General features: G+C 49.2%; 1 protein-coding gene across 12 annotated transcripts in view; it reads left to right on the top strand.

Moving 5' to 3' along the window:
* ACTR3B (actin related protein 3B) overlaps positions 1 to 20565 on the top strand; it is a 146755-nt gene that overhangs the window by 96383 nt on the left and 29807 nt on the right. For 3 of the 12 annotated variants that reach the window (XR_003795286.1, XR_003795287.1, XR_003795285.1), the window contains exons 9-10: positions 9479 to 9660; positions 12664 to 12814. Coding sequence is in view for 2 of the 12 variants with exons in the window: in XM_029233898.1 (XP_029089731.1) it covers positions 7732 to 7853 (122 nt within the window). In the remaining 10 variants the exon portion in view is untranslated. Of the gene's footprint in view, positions 1 to 7731; positions 8511 to 9478; positions 9661 to 12663; positions 12815 to 13308; positions 13734 to 14354; positions 17999 to 20565 lie in introns of those variants that run through there. The other 9 variants (XR_003795283.1, XM_029233898.1, XR_003795284.1 and 6 more) reach the window with 8 other exon arrangements.

Raw genomic sequence — 20565 nt, forward strand, 5'->3', positions numbered from 1 at the left:
CCCCCATCCCCATCCCCATCTCCATCTCTATCTCCATCTCAGAGTTGGCCTCCCAGGACCCATTCTGACAAAGTAGCTTATGGTTTCACAAAGGAGACAGCCCTGTGATCACGTGATGGCTGTGTGGTCTGCTAGTGCAGAGGTGTGCCTGCCAGAGAATAGGGAGAGAGGATTTTCCCCTCTTGGGTGGGGGGTGGTCACATCAATCTGAATGGAACTTTGTTATTTTTAAGGATGTAGGAGTTCCCCAGGTGGCCTTGAATGAAGAGGCAAAGGCACAGAGACTGGTGTGCAGAGGGAGGTGAGCACTGTAGCCAGAGGTTGGGATGGCCCGGCACGGGTGTGGAGAGACCAGGCAGGACCCATGGAGCCTTGGCTGCCTTGCTCGGGGCTTCACCCTGGAGCCAGTGGAGGCCATGGAAGGACTGCAAGCAGCAAAGGAATGTGAGCATATTTCTCTGCAAGAAAGGCCATTATTGTAGCACAGCGTCAACTGGGGGTGGGAAGGCAGGGTTCCCACCCAGAGCTGGAGGTCCAGATGGCTCCTCTCTGCTGATTCAAATGCCTCCAGGCCTCTAAGATACAATTGGGATGCCATCTCCTGTGAATGGATGTCTCCTTTCCTTAATGCTACCAGATCCCCTGGTGTATATCACACAACTCCACACGTTCTCCTGTGGATTCCTGTACAGCCCCTGTAAGTCCATCAGTCATGGGGTGTGCCATTGGTCATAGGATATGCCACTGGCTATAGGTTGTGCCAGTGGTTATAAGTATGCCTCGGTCATAGGGTATGCCAGTGGTTCTAGGGTGCGCCATATTTGAGGCTGCCTCTGTTCTCTGGACCAGATCACACTTTGACTTCTTTTAATCACAAAGAGAAATTTTAAGACACCAAGATATAGAAACTGGCTCATGTGTTTGGAAGGCCCTATATGTTCTACCAAGGGCAGTGGTCGGAGAGTTTCCAGCTTGTTCGGCTTCTCGGCCCTGCCTCTGGCGGGGGGGCGGGGACTTAAAATTGTCTGAGCAGGGACTTCCCTGGCGGTCCACCTTCACCTTCCAATGCAGATGGTGCGGGTTCGATCCCTGCTCGGGAAGCTAAAATCCCACATGCCTCGTGGCCAAAAAACCAAAACATAAAACAGAAGCAGTATTGTAACAAATTCAATAAGACTTTAAAAATGGTCCACATAAAAAAAAAATCTTTAAAAAAGAATTGTCTGAGCAGTGCTTTGCCCCGGGGGTGCACACAGAGGCACACAGAGCAACGGCAGAGGGGCTTTCTCACAGGACGGGCAGACAGAAGCCTGGTGCCCTCACCAGCAACACCACAGAGGGGTTCTCTCCATTTCTGTCGTGTTTTTAGCCATTAGAGACTTGAGATGAAAACCAAGGACAATCTCTTTACCTTATTCGGAGCACAAAGGGTGCATCTCTCTCTAATCTGTGACTTTTCTCAGGGGAGAGATTGTCGATGTTGGAGAAATCCAATTACCCCTTTCTTTTCTCTCTAAACTGTACATATCAGAAAGAGCATGCAAGCAGGGTTTCCTTCCTCAAGACCGGTAATTAGGAGATAAGCATGTGTTCGTATTTTCCGTCGGATGAGGGCCTGTCTTCCTGGAGAAGGCTGGCACCTGGGTGGACCTTGCCATCAGCTCTGTTGGTGTCACTTGCTCCAGGAGGGAGGAAAAAGGATTACGTAATAGTTGGGGGGTTCCGTCCCTTTTGGGAGTTTTCCAAGTAGTTACCATTATATGATTTATTTCATCTTCAAATTTTATTGAGGGCCTATTATATGCCAGTGTATCAGTCTTCTAGGCCTGCCACAAAAAACTACCACAGACTGGGTGGTTTAAACAACTCAGATTTCTTGTCTCCTGGTTCTAGAGGTGGGAAGTCCCAGATCAAGGTGTCTGCTGGGTTGGTTCCTTCAGAGGCTTCTCTTCTCAGCTTGTAGACACGTGTCTTGATCGCCACATAAATGCATGTCTGCCTGTCTTGTATGCACGTCTGACTCTGTGTTCGAATTTCCGCCTTTGATAAGGACACCAGCCATCTTGGATGAGGGCTCCCCTACTGACCTCTTTTTAACTTGATTTGCTCTGTAAAGACCCTATTTCCAAATAAGACCACGTCATGAGGTACTGGGGTCAGGGGTCCGAAATACGCGTTTCAGGGAGGACCCAGTTTGATCCCCAACAGTTGGCGGGGTGTGAAGTCCTTCTTTCCCCTTTGCCCCATGTTTGGGGGTGTCTTGGTCTATATTTATATCTATGCCTAAATCCCTACAATTTGCAAGAGCGTATACATGCTTTCCCAAACCATGCAAGAGACATGTGGAATTTCATTCCTGTAACAGGTCAGCATCGTGACCCATAAGCCCAGGAAGAGAGAAGCGGACGCTGGGTGGCCAGCACTGCCAGGCTGCCGGCCTGGCCTCTGCCCACAGATGCACATGCGCGGCCAGAGTCTCCCTCATAAAGGACGTCCCTCCCTTGGACCTTAATTTCTCTCCGGAGCTGGAGGCCCCGTGCTCAGCGCCTCTGCTCCAAGCTCTTAAGCACGACCCAGATCACTCTTTTGTGTCCTTTCCAGAATTAAAAGAACCTTCTTGGTCAAGCCTGCAGTCAATGACATCTTTTCTGGTGGCAAAAAGTAAACCACATCTAACATCTGTGATTCTAACGCGCGCTCTGTGCCGTGCAGCCCCTCCCCTGCCTTCTCCAGGGAGCCCGCTTGGGGCTGAGCCACCCGGCTCCCCAGTGAGGACCCAGCGTGGACCGGGCTTCCCCACAGATCTCCCCCACGGGAGGGGGAGGGAGTGGGGGGCAGCTGCCAAGGCGAGGGGCGCGTGGAGCGTTAGGGGTAAGTTGCGGGTTTTCTTGCAGACATTTGGCAACTGTCTGCCAGTGTAATTTAAATGGTTTTCTTTTCTTCTTTTTTAAAATTTATTTATTTATGGCTGCGTTGGGTTTTCATCGCTGCGCGCGGGCTTTCTCTAGTTGTGGAGAGCGGGGGCTGCTCTTCGTTGCGGTGCGCGGGCTTCTCTTCGTTTAGGTGCGCGGCCTTCTCATTGCCGTGGCTTCTCTTGTTGCGGAGCACGGGCTCTAGGCATGCGGGCTTCAGTAGTTGTGGCACGCGGCTCAGTAGTTGCAGCTCGTGGGCTCTAGAGCGCAGGCTCAGTAGTTATGGCATGTGGGCTCAGTAGTTGTGGCACATGAGCTCAATACTTGCGGCATGTGGGCTCAGTAGTTGTGGCTCGCAGGCTCTAGAGTGCAGGCTCAGTAGTTGTGGTGCACGGGCTTAGTTGCTCCGTAGCCTGTGGGATCTTTCTGGACCAGGGATCGAACCCGTGTCCCCTGCATTGGCAGGCGGATTCTCAACCACTGCGCAACCAGGGAAGCCCCTAAACTGTTTTAAAAAATTAAATTCTGTCCAAAGTTTCCAGTTTAGAGCCGCAGACGGTGTGTTGGTTTCAAGCTGTTTTTCAGGATGATCTACTCAGAACTGGATCTGTAAGAAGCAGCCAGGCCGAGCTGGGAGGGCAGGCCAGGCACGGGAGTGAAGTCAGCCGTGTGTGCCTAGCTCCCGCCCCATCCATCACCCGCAGCCCCGGGACCCTGGGGACCACTGGCAGTATCAGAGAAGCTCACAGAGTCTGCATTTCTGACCAGACTGTGCATCTACTTGACCAGCTGTCAGATAAGACAACCGTGTAGCTTCCTTGTAGAATTACATCCTTCTAGCATTTTCTATTGGAAATCTCTGAAGAGATTCTGAGAACAGCTTCTTGTTGCAAAGATTCTCATCAGACTGTTTATTCCCTCTCTCCCCATGAAGTATATCGGGAATAAAATTAGAGCCAATCATGTGTCTGGCTACAGTCACCTGGTTAAAGCGCTCAGTCACTGGGCAGTTGTCACTCAGAAGGTGGTTTCAGAGACCCTCCCCCTGCCCCCCGACAAAGCCACCGAAGAGCATGTTTCCCACTGCCCCCTCTTGTGCATTCGTTATTTTATTTATGTCCCTAAAAATGGCCACCAGGTTCCCTGAGTCTCCATCACTGTATTTGCTTCTACTCTTGGGGAGGGAGAGGGACAGTGCGATGGGGGAAGCAGAGGTCGGCGGGGGGAGGAGGCGATCTGAAAGTGGCGGTGTGAGATGGAGAAGGCCTCGGGACACCTGGTGATGAGGGATGTGTCCTGGGAACCAGTGATTGCTCAGGAGGCAGGAGGGGCAGGGCTGGTAGGGGAGGGCAGGTGCCCAGGGGAGGTCGAGCCCTGCCACCCTCCGGGTGGGGAGATGGGCCTTGGGGAATCTGCAGGCAGCTGCGGGACAGGGGATGGGAGGACGGGGTTGAGGGGCTCGTGGTGATGTGGTGAAGAAAGGGAGGGTTTTCTCCAGCTTTGGCCCTGCCGGAGCTCCTGGACCCTCGCTGGGTGGCCGGGCACCGGGTTCCTGGCTGCGGGCGGGTCAGCGTGTCCCCCATGCATGGGGCCTGCTTTTAAGTGCTCGCGTATTCCAGGAGGTCACGTTCAAAGCAGGCATGGACCACCATTCCGAAAATATAGTCCATGGATTCCCTTACTTTTGGGGAGCAGTCATACCCCATTGTGAGTTTGTGGCCTGTTATGAATGACGTGGAACGTGGTGGCTCCTCTCGATGGACCCCATGCCCTGAGCGACCCTGACGTTCCCCACCCCAGACCCTGGCTGGCTTACCTCCTCCAGGTCTTCTCCATCACCTTTTCTTCCAAACCCACCTGTCCCCTGTCCCCCGAGGATGTTGCGAGGTGGGTAGTTAGCCGTCTGACGGACTCAGGGCAACACTGACCTTCTGATCTGGGGTTATGGCATCAGGATGGTGACTTTGGACGTCAGCCCGACTGCGAATTGGCTTGGTTTCTCTGTATTTCAATTGTCGTGTGCCGTGTCAGCCAATGCCTGGCTATTCCAATAGTCCAGTGTTGCCGGGTCTGTCTCCGTAACAGGGCCCTGGCTGGCCCTGACCTGCAGGGTGGCCATGGGGCTGAAACGCAGACACAGCTGGTCCTTGCTTTACGAGACAGACGTGTTCCTGGAAAGCCACACATTGCAGCAGATTTTCCCATGAAAAGTAATGGCAGGTGAGGTGGTCCTAGGTGTGTCCCTCTGCATGTTTCTACTAACAATCAATATAACATTTCCCACTATTACTTGTAACAATAGCATACATTAAGTGACAATGAAAATACATAACGCACAGTGTGGGCGCTAAGAGGTGGGGTTCTGGAGTGGGGCTGGGATCAAATTCCAACCTTTTCACTCCTGGTCAAGAGATCTTTGGTGAGTTATTTCACCTCCTCTGTGCCTCACTTTCCCACCTGTCAGGTGGAGGTCCTAATAGTTGCTGCTTCGTAGGGCTGTCTGAGAATTCAAAAGGTGTACACTCCTGGCTCATTGTAAGTGCGCGATAACTTTTAGTTAAAGGTGTTCCCTATAAAATGAAAGGGATAAAGAAATATGCGTGTGGCTTCCTTTGGTTGTAGAGGTCTGTAGGGCTTGCTGGAAAGAAACAGACGACCCTGGGGAAGACAGGGGGGTGACTGGTGGTGGATGAAGGAAAACATCACAGAGAAAGGAAGGGGGAATCGAAGGAGAGAAGGGCCACTGTGACATCACTGACACATCATGATGACATCATCAAACAATGGTGTTGCACTCTTGGTGGGAATGTAAATTGGTGCAGTCACTATGGAGAACAGTATGGAGGCTCCTGAAATAACTAAAAATAGAGCTACCATATGATCCAGCAATCCCACCCCTGGGCATATATCCAGACAAAACTATAATTCAAAAAGACACATGCACCCCTACGTTCATAGCAGCACTATTCATAATAGCCAAGACATGGAAGCAACCTAAATGTCCATCGACAGATGAATGGATAAAGGAGATGTGGTACATATCTACAATGGAATATAAAAAAAGAATGAAATATTGCCATTTGCAGCAACATAGATGCAACTAGAAGTTATCATACTAAGTGAAGCAAGTCAGAAAGAGTAAAAGACAAATGCCATGTGATACCACTTATATGTGGAATCTAAAATATGACAGAAATGAACATATTTACAAAACAGAAACAGACTCATAAACACAGAGAACAGACTTGTGGTTGCCAGGGGGGAAGGGAGAGGGGGAGGGATGGATTGGGAGTTTGGGATTAGCAGATGCAAACTGTTATACAGAGAATGGATAAACAACTACTGTATAGCACAGGGAACTGTATTAAAGATCCTGTGATAAACCATAACGATAAAGAATCTGAAGGGCTTCCCTGGTGGCGCAGTGGTTGAGAGTCCGCCTGCCGATGCAGGAGACACGGGTTCGTGCCCCGGTCCGGGATGATCCCACATGCTGCGGAGTGGCTGGGCCCGTGAGCCATGGCCGCTGAGCCTGTGCGTCCGGAGCCTGTGCTCCACAACGGGAGAGGCCACAATGGTGAGAGGCCTGCGTACAGCAAAAAAAAAAAAAAAAAGAATCTGAAAAAGAATGTGTGTATGCGTATACCGGAACCAGTTTGCTACACACCAGAAATTAACACAACATTGTAAATCAACCGTACTTCAAAAAAACAGCTGTGCTGCAGAAGGAGATGGTGCTGTGACTCCTTGCAGCTCCGACGCACCCACAGAGCAGAGATGAGGCCACAGTCTCCTCATCACGTGACTCCCTGGCCCCCTGACTCCCAGCAAAGTCTGCCCGATTGATTTCTCCTTGCTCACATCTCTTTATAACATCAAATTTAAATCAAAGAGAAAACCTTGTGTAATTTCCTGGAACCAGAGCTTCCTGATGATCTCCTGACTTTTTCTCAGGCAGGCAGCAGGACAGGAGAGAAGCCAGTTCCACCGCGCAGCACTGGGAATCCCACGGAGCCGGGGACCACAGGAGCAGGGGGTCTCGCAGGGGTGAGGGCACGCCCAGGAGTGTTGTCGCGCCCTAAGCACTGCAACCCCGGGCAGCTCCCTGCCGTCCCGTGCATCGGCCCACGTGCACGGGCTTCAGAGGATTCCAAAGCTTAAATGAAAACCGCCCAACGAGTGGAGGACTCTTTACCATCCGATCCAAACGCCTCTCCCAGGGGCCTGTTGGCAAGGTGTGAGCTGTGAAGAATATTTCCCACTGCTTTCCAAAATGAATGCTCACACTTCCATTTTAACTTCACTTGCATAGCTGGCAAGAAGAAAGATCTAGACCCATAATCTGAGAGATCTTGTAAGCTAGCAAGAGAATAGATTCAGTTTACATAGAGGCAATGTTACTCGGAAGAGATCGGTTAGGTCAAAGTTACTGGGTTAATTATAGCAAGTTGGTAAGTGAATTCAATTTTCTATGGCAAACATTCTTCCTAACTCTAAGGGGACAGGCATGATTTTCTGCGAAAGCATATTCTAAGATTTCTTCTAACAAGCATTTAAGGGGATCTTGAGGTAATCTAGGTTTAAGGTTGTAGGTAGGTAACGAGGACAAATTCTCTGAAGATGGAGGCTAATAATGATCAGACATAGAGCATGTCCAATTTGACCTTAAAGGAAACTTTGTCCCCCTTGGCAGGGAATATCTTTTGTTCTGCTGCAAAGCATGTGGCTGTAACAATGAATGAACAAAGTGCAAGCTGCCGACAGGAGAGTGTTTTGCATATCGTGCAGAAGTCACGTTTTTATCTGTGATTTTTCCTAGCCTGCAAACTCGTAAAAGAAGAGGACGGGAAGCTCCAGCTAAGCAGACGAAAAGGGAACAATAAAGATAAGAACAGAAATCAGCGACCTAGACGGCAGATAAACGAGAGAGAAAATCAGTGACACTGGAAGTTGCTTCTTGGAAAAGGTCAACCAAATTGATAAATCTCTAGCAAGACTGATTGGGAAATAAAGAGATGAGGCCCAAATTACCAGTGTCAGGGATAAGAGGGAAATATCCTACATGATAAGGATAAGAGAAGATTTTGAACAATTTATGCCCCAAAACATCCACAAATTCCACAACTTAGATAAAAATGGGTAAATTTCTTGAAAGGTAAACTATCAAAACTCACCCAAGAAGGAGTAGATATACTGAATCACCCTGCGTTTATTAAAAAAATTGAATTTGTAGTTAAAAACCTTCACATAAAGAAAACTGTAGCCTTAGTGGTGAAGTCTACCAAAATTTAAGGAAGACGTAATACCAATTCTAAACAAACTTTCAGAAAACTGAAGAGGAGAGAATACTTTCCAAATCATTCTCAAAGTCCAGTATTACATCGCTACCCAAACCAGAAAAAGACAATACAAGGAAATAAAACCACAGACCAATAGACATGATGAACTCAGATGTTCTTAACACAACTTTAGCAGTTTGAATCTAAAAATATATAAATATATAATATGGCCAAAAGGGGTTTATCCCAGGAATGTGAGATTGGCATTTAAAAATCAACATAATCCCATTTGTTTCCTTTTTTTTTTTGCGGTACGCGGGCCTCTTACTGCTGTGACCTCTCCCGTTGCGGAGCACAGCCTCCGGACACGCAAGCTCAGCGGCCATGGCTCACGGGCTCAGCCGCTCCACGGCATGTGGGATCTTCCTGGACTGAAGCATGAACCCATGTCCCCTGCACCAGCAGGCAGACTCTCAGCCCCTGCGCCACCAGGGAAGCCCTATTTTTGCTTTTATTTCCTTTGCTTTAGGAGACAGGAAAAAAAAAAAAATTGCTATGATTTATGCCAAAAGTGTTCTGCCTCTGTTCTATTCTAGAAGTTTTATGGTTTCAGGTCTTACATTTAGGTCTTTAATCCATAATAAAATCTCCTTGCAAGCTCAGGAGAGAAGTGTGGAAGGCTGAATAACGCCTGCCAAAGATGCCCAGCTCCTAATCCCTGGAACCTGTGGATGTTAACCTTATATGGCAAAAGGGACATTACAGATACAATTAAGTTAAGATCTTAAAATGGGGCAGTTACCGTGGATAATCTAGGTGGACCCTAAATGTATCCCAAACGTCCTTGTAAGACGGAGCCAGAGGGAGACTCTTAGGTTGCAGGAGAAGGCAACGTGACAGTCGAAGCAGGTGCTATGCTGCTTGCTTTGACGCTGAAGGCAGTTGCTGTGGCTCATTCCAGAAGGAATGAGCCCTTGAAGCTGGAGAAGGCAAGGGAACAGATTCTCCCCTAGAGCCCTGGATGCAGCATGGCTTTAGCAGCACCTTGATTTGACCCAGTCCTGGTTTTTGACTTCTAAACTCCAGAACCGTAAAAGAAGCTATGTGTGTTGTTTTAATTCACCGTTTGTGATAATTTGTTACAGCAGCCATAGGAAACTCATACAGGGAGAAAACTTTATATGAGAAAAAGCATCTGTTCAAGGGGGGGACCCTGCAGTAGACATCCTAGCTGTGTTGGTTTGCTAGGTGGACAGGGTGGCTTACACAAGAGGATTTGTCTTACAGGTCTGGAGGCTGAGCTTGAGGTGTTGGCAGGGCTGGTTTCTGAGGCTGGTTGGGAGAAGCTGTTCCAGGCCCCTCTCCTGGCTGCTGGTGGTTCGCTGGCAATCTTTGCTGTTCTTTGCCTTGTGGGTGTGCTGACTGGACTACATGACAGACCCGATAAAACCCTGGACACCACGGCACAGGTGAGCTTCCCTGGTTGGCAACACTTCCCATGCGTTGTGTTGTCACACACTTGCTGGGAGTTGTGTGTTCCCCTGTAACTGCACTGGGAGAGACACCTGCAAGCTTGGGGCTGGTTCCTCCACCCACGACCTTTTCTCATTGCTGGTTTTAATCTGTATCTTTTCTTTATCATAAACCATAGCCACGAGGATACCAGCTTTTCCTGAGTCCTGTGGGTCCTTTTAGTGAATTATCAAGTTCAAGAGTAGTCTTGGGGATCCACTAACACAGATATATCACATAGACCCCCACACACATCTTGGGTGAAAATGGAGTTCTGTACGCAATGATGAACCTCTATAGTCTTTGCTTGAGTAGTGCATGATAATAATGTGTTTTGGGTGCTGAGAATGGAATGGGAGTGTCAAGAGAATTGGCCTTGGGTGCATCAGCTCTATGGCCCAGGTAATGCTCTGTCTTGGTCCTGCAGCAGAGGAAGAATGAGAGGGCTGAGATTTGTTTCCTTGGGGATGGTGGCCACGTGGTTGTCTATCAGTGGGCTATAGGTATCTCTCTTCCTGTCCTGTAATAGTGGGCACAGGGGCAGGTAACATCCGAGGCTTGGAGCTGACCAATGGATCCATAGAGAATTTGGTTCCTTCCCCCACTTCAGAACTGTGATGAAGTGCCAGGCTGTGGGTGTGAGATCTGTCTTCCCCCATGGCTGCCCAGAGGTGCTGGTGACACAACCTTGATGCATGAGGAGAAAATGCTCCGTGGGATGACTTTGATCAACGAGGAAGGTTCATGCAAGGAGCCAGCATCCTCCCACTTCCCAGATAAATGGTTCCGAGATGCAGAGGTTCTAGACATTCCCATAACATCTCTTATGACTAAGCAACTAGGTGTGTTTTTCGTGAAAGTGTAGCCAGCTCTGAAAAGCATGACCTTTTATCTTCTTTCCCCTCTTTCCTACCTCGTTCTCCTTTCCCTGTCGCTCTGGCTTCCTTAAGGTTGCACCTGCAATCAAACGTGAGCACATCATCTTTGCTCAGGCTGTGTTATAGGGAATCCTGGCTAACACAGCATGCTATGATAATGGGATGGATTAAAGGAAGTTGTGATGAATGGAATTTTGCAGAACAACTTGCCTTCCTCGAGAGACATGGCTCTGTTGTCCGAGTCATCACAGAATGAGTGCTACAGGGGTAACCTGGGCTTGGCAAGTGGCTTAATGTTTCCCAGTTCTTCAGCGTATGAGGACACTTTTTAACGTAAAGAAGTGTGTAGGTGCTCACATAATGACAGTTGAATGTTTAACATCAGTGCCGAAGTTCTTCTTTGCCTCTCCAGACGCACTCTCTGGCCTTCTCCATCTGTTCTGAGCCCCGAGAGGTAGCCCTATATTGACTCACCAGGTCCTGGGCCCTAGGTTCCCCGTGGGGGTGGGGAGAGCCCAGAGGAGGGTGAGGTCACGGTGCTAATTTCTCTGACCCCTTCAGCTGTGGAGCTACGACTGGCTACAGCCCCTCTGCTGCCCCCTCATCTAGAGATGGAAGGCTCTCCACTCCTCCTAGCTCTGGGGAGCATCACCGTCTTTTCCTGATTTCCCTGGATTAATAGTCCCCTCAGTAAACTCCTCAATCACCCCCTTTGAGTGTCCATGTATTTCCTTCTGGGACTTTGACTGATATAATCTATCTTGAGCCAACTCATAAAGTCAGAGATGTATCTGTAGGAATGTGTTTAGTGCATCTATATTTTGTAAGTCACAGTAGCACCACATATATTCCCCAAATTGTATGCACAATCATCACTATTTATTCAGTGTTCAATCAATGCTTGGTTTGAGTACAGATCTGTAGGCCCCTTGTAATGATTTCCCAGGCTCCCAGCAAGGATCCAGAGCTCTGAGCTTGGAAACCCCTGTCATAGATCATTGGAAATTGAGGCATCAGTCACCCTTGGCTTGAAAACTACTTGTGACTTGAATGTCGTGGTCCCCAGCCTGGCTATAACAGAACCACCTTCTGAGTTTCACCCCTGACGATCAGTGACGTTTGAGATCAAGGATTTAAGTAACTGAGAGTTCCCCTACGAGGACTAGGGAGTTTGAGTCATAAAACGTTGGCTTTTGGAAATAAAGTTCAGCAATGGGAGTGAACGGTTTACTAACGGTACCTTACATACCATCAGGACGCACAGAAGTTTCAGCACTTCCTCTCTTCCTGGATACACAGGAAATGTTTCCCAGCCCCATGGCAATAACTAATCCCGGCCGCTGGGCTGGGAGCAGACGCGGTCTGGGTCACCTGGGGGGAGCAGGTAAAGCTGCTGGGGGTTCTCCATGGGCTCTTCCCCTGATGCAGGGACTCTGATATCACAGTCAGGTTGTGTCACAGTGAGCGAGCTATCCAGACCCTCAGTGGACTTGGAGTGAGCACAGGATGAACCTCATTGGGATAGTCTGGAATTGATTCTAATCACAACGAAACCGAGCTTCTCCTAACCGATTTGCCATTGTTGAGATATTGCTCAACCATGATTACTTATATTTCTGAAACTACTGCATCTTGGGAAAAGGCTTATAATACAAGGTTAAGTAAAACAGTCAGGCTACAAAATTGCATGTAGTTGATATATAGTCATTGAAAAATATACACGTGGCCCACACTGGATAGAAATGTATAAAAGTGAAAATACTTGTCTAAAGGTGATGGGGATGATGAGTCATTCAAATGAAAAAAAAAACTTTGTCTTTGGGCTTCCCTGGTGGCGCAGTGGTTGAGAGTCCGCCTGCCGATGCAGGGGACACGGGTTCGTGCCCCGATCCGGGAAGATCCCACATGCTGCGGAGCGGCTGGGCCCGTGAGCCATGGCCACTGAGCCTGCGCGTCCGGAGCCTATGCTCTGCAATGGGAGAGGCCACAGCAGTGAGAGGCCCGTGTACCACAACAAACAAACAAACAAACAAAAACAACTGCTTTGAAATGCCTTTAAAATCTTTGAAATGATTCTAATAGTTTCCTCAAGATGAGTGGAATCTGCTGATCCCGTGGGTGGAGATGGAGCTGGAAGGAGGGACCCTGCCAGGCTGTGCAGCCCGATCTGGTGGTAGCTGCCCCGGAAGAATGCTGTTTGGGTGCCGTGCAGTTCTTGGAGGATTTGAATGAGGTACTTAGAGTGTAAATCTAGACTTTCAGATTGGTTATTTTCATGCTGTTCACATTTTCCATAATCATTATGTTTTTTTAAAATCACTTTCGGCTATGTTGCATTTGATAACAATACGCCTACAGCGGTGGTTCTCAACCAGGGACAGTCTTGCCTCGGGGGACATCTAGCCACGTTGGGAGATGTTTTTGGCTGTTATGACTGGTTGGGGGGTGTTATCTTGGTGGGTAGAGGCTGGGGATGTGCCCACACCCTACAAGGCACAGGCAAGCCCACAACCAAGAGCTGTCGGGCTGTGTGCCAGCAGTGCTATGGGAGCCTGGCCTGAGGGTAGAGGAGGAAGGGTTTCTGTCCCGGGAGCCCACGACCTCAGGAAGGCACAGTTCGAGACCTCCAAGGGAAGGTGAAGGCTCGGGTGACCCCCATGTGTGCTGCCAGCTCCCCATCCACAGGGACCCTCCCTCTGCTGCAAAGGGTTGCACTTGCTTTCACAGGAGCTCTTTCTTCATTCCTCCCAGCAATCACATCTTTCTTTGGTGACAGGCAGGACTGGGGGTACCTGGGAATGGCACGGTCCTGGGGAACAAGCAGAAAAGCTCATCATTTAAAAAAAAATTTATTGAAGTATAGTTGATTTACAATGTTGTGTTAATTTCTGCTGTACAGCAAAGTGACTCAGTTATATACATATATATTCTTTTTCATATTCTTTTTCATTATGGTATATCATAGGATATTGAATACAGTTCCCCATGCTATACAGTAGGACCTTGTTGTTTATCCATCCTACATATAATAGTTTGCATCAGCTCATCCCCAAATTCCAATCCATCCTTTCCCCACCCCCTCTTCCCCTTGGCAACCGCAAGTCTGTTGTCTGTCTGTGAGTCTGTTTCTGTTTCATAGATAGGTCTAAAATATGACTTATATGTCACATTTTATTATTTTAAATTAATTAATTTTTGGCTGCGTTGGGTCTTTGTTGCTGTGCGCAGGCTTTCTCTAGTTGCGGCGAGCGGAGGCTACTCTTCATTACGGTGCGCGGGCTTCTCATTGCGGTGGCTTCTCTTGTTGCGGAGCACGGGCTCTAGGCACGAGGGCTTCAGTAGTTGTGGCGCACGGGCTTAATTGCTCCGTGGCAAGTGGGATCTTCCTGGACCAGGGCTCAAACCCATGTTCCCTGAATTGGCCAGTGGATTCTTAACCACTGTGGCACCAGGGAAGTCCCATATGTCATATTTTAGATTCGACATATAAGTGATATCATATGGCATTTGTCAGGAAAGCTTAGCTTGACCTTGATCTAAATCCCACCCACTAGGAGAGCATCTGCAGCATTCTCCTTGTAGATTATAAGGTCAACAGGGGAGGGAATTGCTGGAGAAATTCCTGGAGAGAGCCTCATTAGAGGGAGTGGAGCTGGAGTGTATTTTGTGTATTTTGTAGGGGGGGTGTGGAGGTGGCCAGCCATGCCCCTTCGTGGGGGGGAATCCTGCAGCCTCAGATGCTGGGAGGCCTTCAGGACCTATCTTGCCCACAGAGCTGCCTCAGCTGCCGTCCTGGGTACCACCTTCATGTGGGGCAGGGATGTGGAAGCTGGCCAGCGGGCCCCGTGGGGCAACTCTGCAGCATCGTGCCCTCCACAGGCGTTCTCGCCTGCCAGGTACCCCTGCTCAGACTCCATCACAGCATCGGCTCTGGGGAAGCCAGCTGTGATGGGGAAGAGAGGATTCTGGAGGCTCAACACCCAAGGGCTTCCAGAAGGGACTAGAAAGCAGGACTTACCTACAAAAAGGCTGCTCAGGAATGGAAATGTCAAGGCAGTTTGACACAGAGGCACCGCCAGCTGTTGATATGTGAGGGCTTCTTGGGCAATGATTCACAGCGGGCTATCTATTTTCCTGGCTGTGCTACCGCTGACAAGATGAAGTGCATTCCTGACATCCAGAATTTCCCAGGAAAGATTTCATTGTCTCGTTCTCCTGTGAGAAGTGAGAAGTGAACTTGATATTTCTCTGTTCAACCTTCATCAATAAAAAATTTTTCTGGTTGGCTTATTCCTGTTGATTCTTAATGAAGTGGTGTTTTATGAGATGCCATTCATTTCTAAACTTCAGAGAGAGTCAGGGATATACATGGCATGGTAGAGTGGATGCGTTAAACATCGAAATGTATATTAATGGCTGTGTGCATACCTAACGCGGTGAAATAAATACACACTTATTAGGGATTTAATACATGTCATCCAGAAAGGGATATATCACACATTAAAACATAATTACTGGCTTGAAATGGAAATAGATCATCTGCTAAAGCAGATTCATCAGCCTGACTCCAGTACATCACCCGCTGAACCAGAGAGAACACACACCGGGTCAGACACCGCACTGCCTCGCCCGGGCCCACGGCCACTGATTTAGACCCAAAGCGCTAGTATACTAAATGGGTGACCACCCCTTGCCTGAAATGTATTGTCACCTAGTGAAGAATATTTCTGTGATGGAGCTCATTGACTGAGAATGAAATCCACTCGGTCAGGGCCACCCCGAGCAGGCGGCTGTTGGCGGGAGACCGGGCCCGCAGGAGAAAGCAGCTGGGGTCTGTGAGTCACTCGGCGATGGGCCAGCTCTCATCCAGGGACATAGAGGAGGTGGCCTCCCTCCCTGTGGTTTGGGCTGGCTCCCCATCTGGCCGCAGGGCCTGGGGGCAGGAGGCTAGCTGCAAAGGGGGACAAGCTTCACTGTGTATTTTGTGTATACGTTCAGCTATGTCAGCCCCTTTCTCTGATCTCCAAACACCATCGTGTGCGGGGTGTGCAGAGGTGTGGAAAACCCTTTCTGTGTGCTTCCTTAGGGTTGCTCTTTAGAGGTCTGCCTTCCCCCAGATCACTCGTGCGGCCCACTTTCACCAGAGGGACGTGTGCGTGCGCGATGGTATGTGTGTGTAGGTGGTGTGTCAATTGGGATGTGTGTGTGAGGTTTGCTTCAGGCTGTGGGTTTGTGTAGCCGCTGACGCGGAGCTGGGGGCTGGAGTGAGGGGTAGGGGTGCAGAGGACGCTGGCCCATCATCGTTTACAGCCTGCCCTAAAGAGGGTCATGACTCGGCCATGGGCCTGACTGTCTGTGGAGAACCCAGCCCTCCTGCCTCTTAGGTCCCTCTCAGGAGGGGCTGCGTCTCCACAGAGAATCGACAGCGCCCAGGGCACAGGCAGCAGTGGAGCCTCCGCGTGATATGGGGCTGATGCTGGATCACAGGGTGAGAGGGCTTAGTTTTGTAAGAAACCCCTGTGTGGTCTTCCCAGTTGGCTGCGCCATGTAGCGTTCCCACCAGCAACGATGAGAGTTCCTGTTGCTCCCCGTGCTCGCCAGCATCTGGTGTGTCGTGACAGCTCATTGTTGCCAAAGGCAGTTTTAAAGAAGTCTAGGTGAGGTTCTCCTTCTAACCTGTTCCCCTCTTTCCTTGCACCTCATTTCACCTCCCAGCCCATTTCCCTCCCAGCCCACACAGCCCCGGGACCCTCGGGACACCGTAAGGGTCTGCCGACCCCTGGAGAGTCTCCACTCAGGCTGGTGGTCATGAGAGGCGCCCTGTGCTCTAGGGAGATGCTCCCCCACCCAGACCCCCTTCCATCCATGCAGTTGTTTTGGGGGCTGTTAGAAAGGAAGGGTCTCAGTTTGCTCAATTCACAGAAATGTAAATGGACTGATAACCCCCGAATTCTCTAGATACTCCCATTTTGAAAGTACGGGTCTCTCATTTGTTCAGTGTGGATTTTGCTGCCAAAGACCCAAATTAATTTAAAACCAGAATTCCTAGATCTCTTAGTATCTCTGCTTCCTCCCCTGTAAAATGTTCCTATTGAACTCTAAGGATGAATATCTAAAGTCTTATTGACCAAAGTGATTAAAGGTGAGAAAACATTGAATAAATCTGGCAGAGTTTTGGCAGTCGTAGGGGCGGGTGATGGGTGTCGGTCACAGAGCAGGCTGGCATTGCCTTTGCCTGTTCTGTGCTTGGCCTCTGAACCACGTTTGCTTTTCAACTTCTTCCCATCTTTCTCCTCTAAAACAACAGGGTCTCTAAAAGTTCCCTCTGACTTTTATTCTCAAACCCACAGAGGCTCCCCAGCAGCAGCATAAAGAGGCCCGTGGTTGGAAGTGGGGGCAGAACAGCCATAGCCGCTCATATATGGGCTGCTGTTAAATCAGGGGCTGACAAGGGACACTTTGGTAACTAAGTCACTCTTATAAAGGGCTCCATTGCTCTGTGAGCAAGTGACATGGCAGCCCCAGCCTGCCTGTGACATACCCAGCAGTTCTCAAAATCAAACTGTGCAGGGTGGTCACCTGGAGGGGGGAAGAGAGACTTGTTGAACATTCAGCTTAGTGGGTCCCACCCCCATGGGCTCTGATTCTATGGGCCTCGATGGAGCCCAGGAATCTGTTTTTATTAAGCACTTGCTATGGACTGAATTGTGTCTCCCCTAAATTCATATGTTGGAGCCCTAGCCACCCACTATTTTTGGAGATAGGGCCCTCAAGGAAGTAATTAAGGATAAATGAGGTCAAAAGGGTGGGGCCCTGATCAGATGGGATTAGTAGCCTTATAAGAAAAGACATGAGATGGTTTGTTCTCTCTCCACCATGGGAGGACACAGTGAGAAGGCTGCCATGTGCAAGCCAGGAAGAGGGCCCTCAGCAGAACCCAAATTGGCCAGCACCTTGATCTTGCAATTCCAGTCTCCAGAGCTGTGAGAAAATACAGTTCTGTATTTAAGCCACCTTGTTTATGGTTTTCTTTTATGGCAGCCAGAGCTGACTGGTACAGCACCACAAGTGATTCCGGTGCAGGGTCATTTATAGGCAAAGAATCAAGGATATCACAGCTAATTATGTTGTCAGAATCCATAGGTGAACCTTGGTGTGTGGCCCGGGTTCTTTCACTGAGTCATTCCGCCTTTGTGCTGATCCAACACAGGGTTTGCCCTTCTCACTGGGGATGGAAGGAGGTCAGGAGCCTGCACGGTGCCCACAAGTGCCCAGGGCTGTGCAAGTGCTTTGCGTGTATTATCTCATGTCAGCCTCATGCCATTCTTCACACTGTCTGATACGGTAGGTCCTCTTACCCCTGTATTACAGACCAGCACTGTGAGGGTCAGGGAAGGAACATTGCAGGCTGCAGGGCACCCAGCTAGAGAAAGGCAGAGTCAGAATACTTTGGATGCGAGTCAGTCTTCCTCTTTTTATCATGCTAGGCGACCTTGGACATGGATATGGCCAGGTACCTTCCTGAGTCTCCAGAATGGCTCCTCTGCTTTGCTATCGTCTGTGAGTGTTTGTGGTCAGAGCCTGGGGCATGTCTGGGCACACAGTTTGCCTTTTCTGAGGCTCAGAGGGTCATCTGGTGGTGACATCCCTGAATTTACTGGGTCCCTTTTGTCCGTCTCCCTCTTCACTTACTTCTGGTTTTTGGAAGTCAGAAAGTAGCGTCTTCCCAGGACCATGGGCTCAGTGATATTTTACCAAGACTGTTTCTTGGATCTTCCTCTGCGGTTGTTAGACTGTTCTTTTACCTTAAGATGGAGAACCCATTCTGGGGAGGTACATATATTTTTTTCCAATTGATTTCTTGTCAGGTCTAACAAGATCAATCAAATCGTACAGGCAGTACAACTGATTTAGCACTCATAAAGTCCCACAACATCTCGTATGTGCCAAGAATGAATGACAAGGAGGTAAAGCTTCTCTGTGTCTCTTCACCCTCCTGGTCCCAGGAGGACACCTAATCCATGGGCTCACCTTCTAAGGCTCCCTTCCCACCCAGCAGACAGCTGCCAGGGAGACCCAGGGCAGGCAGGTCCTTAGTGGGCAGGAGGAAACAAAGCTGCAGAGAGGGCAGAAGGATAGATTTTATCCATGAACTAGCAGGAGGAAGAAAGCAGAAAATGGTCTGATGGCGCCACTGGAGAGGAGGTATCTGAAATGTCCAGGAAAAACATAATTGGGAACGTGAGTACGTTCCATTTTGACTTTGAATTGGGAAGTTCTGTTGCAAATCCCCATCTACCGCCTAATGAAGAGGTGTGCCTGCACAGCTGTGATTGGACCATGCGACCTGGCCCTCCCGGGTCATGGCTGCTTGGTCAAGGATGGTCACTGGGTCTAAGATGGGCCTGAAGAGTCCTCCCTTTGGAATCTGAAAGTGGGCACTTAGAATCAAGCAACACCCACAGTGTAGCCTGTCCCACTAGAGTGAGGCTCTGGGCTGAAGGCTTGCAGAACCCTTCTCCTGAGGTCCCTGGGGGTGTCCCGGCCCCATTTCTTCAGCTTTTCTTGGGATCCCTGAAACCCACAACTTACAATATATTTTCCTTTCTGGAGCGAGCCGTCTTGGATTTATATTCCTGACAACCAAATATATCTTGATTAAAACATAAAACAGATTTTTTATGGGACATAAAACAGATTTCTTTAGGGGATGATCTGCCCTACCTCATATAGATCTTGGAATTGAGAAATTTTATGTAAAGTGGGCTTTAGAGACCACGTGGTCCTAGGGTTGCTGATTTGTAGCCTGCAGGAGTGTTTCTTGTGGATTGCATGTACAATTTTTGGAATATTTTTAGATGCTCATGTAGGCTCTCCAGGCCCTACTGTGTTCCCTTTTGTCTTACACCTTGACTATACACAGCGTCGTTCCTTTCCAGCCTTTGAGGACATTCAGCTTGTGACTCCTGATTGAGCCCTACCCTTGAACTTTTCAGAGAGGTGAAATGACTTTCCCAAGGTCACACAGTTAAGTATCATCATGACTGGGACCAGAATCACGTTCCTCTGATTTCCAAGAAGAGTAGAAATGGCATACTAGCTGTGGTTAATTTTCCCCCCAACTTTATTGAAATATAATTGACATATGACATTGTGTAAGTTTAGGGTGTACAAGATGATGATTTGGTACACATACATATTACAAAATGACTTTCACAATAAGGTTAGTTAACACACCGTGATGGTTATTTTTATGTGTCAACTTGAGTGAGCTAAGGGGTTGCCATAGGGCTGGCAAACCATTATTTCTCGGTGTGTCTGTGAGGGTGTTTCTGGAAGAGATTAGCATTTGAATCAGTGGACTGAGAACCTGGGCAGACTGTGACACAGATTGAGACAGAGGGCATTTAAGGTTTGCTGGAGGGTCCTTTTTACCCCAGCGCTTCGTGGGAGCTGGCATGGAGTCCTTTCCGGGGCCTCTGCAGTCACATTACCTGGGTGGGTACTGCCCTAGGGCCATGCTCGTTCACAGACGTTGACAACTGGAGTCCCGCAGAGCATCCCGGGAAACAAACTCAGCACCTGGCTCTTCTGCTTTGCTGGTGTCACTGGCAGGAAGAGACAGGCTATCTCAGGCCTCCCGTGCCTGTGTGCTATGTTTGATCTTGATGGTCACCATCTGTGTGCCCTGCCTGTTTTGAATCTCCATACCTTCCAAGGAGTGGGCGTTCTGGAGATGATGAATTGTGTCCTTTTGTTGTCTGGCCATCTGCCCTTGATCAGTGGCTGAGGGCTCCTCACGGGAGCCATGCAAGTCAGCGATGGATCACAGCGAACCATCACCAGAATGGCTTGCCAGGATGAAGTGTGGCCGGCAGGCCTCAGGAGGTGTTGGCACTGCCAGGAGCTGCACGGTGTTTGGTTAAACGTGTGTGTGTGTGTGTGTGTGTGTGTGTGTGTGTGTGTGTGTGTGTGTGTGTGTGT

This window comes from Monodon monoceros, unplaced genomic scaffold (assembly GCF_005190385.1).
Source record: "Monodon monoceros isolate NGI ecotype Baffin Bay Population unplaced genomic scaffold, NGI_Narwhal_1 Super_Scaffold_2, whole genome shotgun sequence".
In the NCBI taxonomy this organism is placed as follows: domain Eukaryota; kingdom Metazoa; phylum Chordata; class Mammalia; order Artiodactyla; family Monodontidae; genus Monodon; species Monodon monoceros.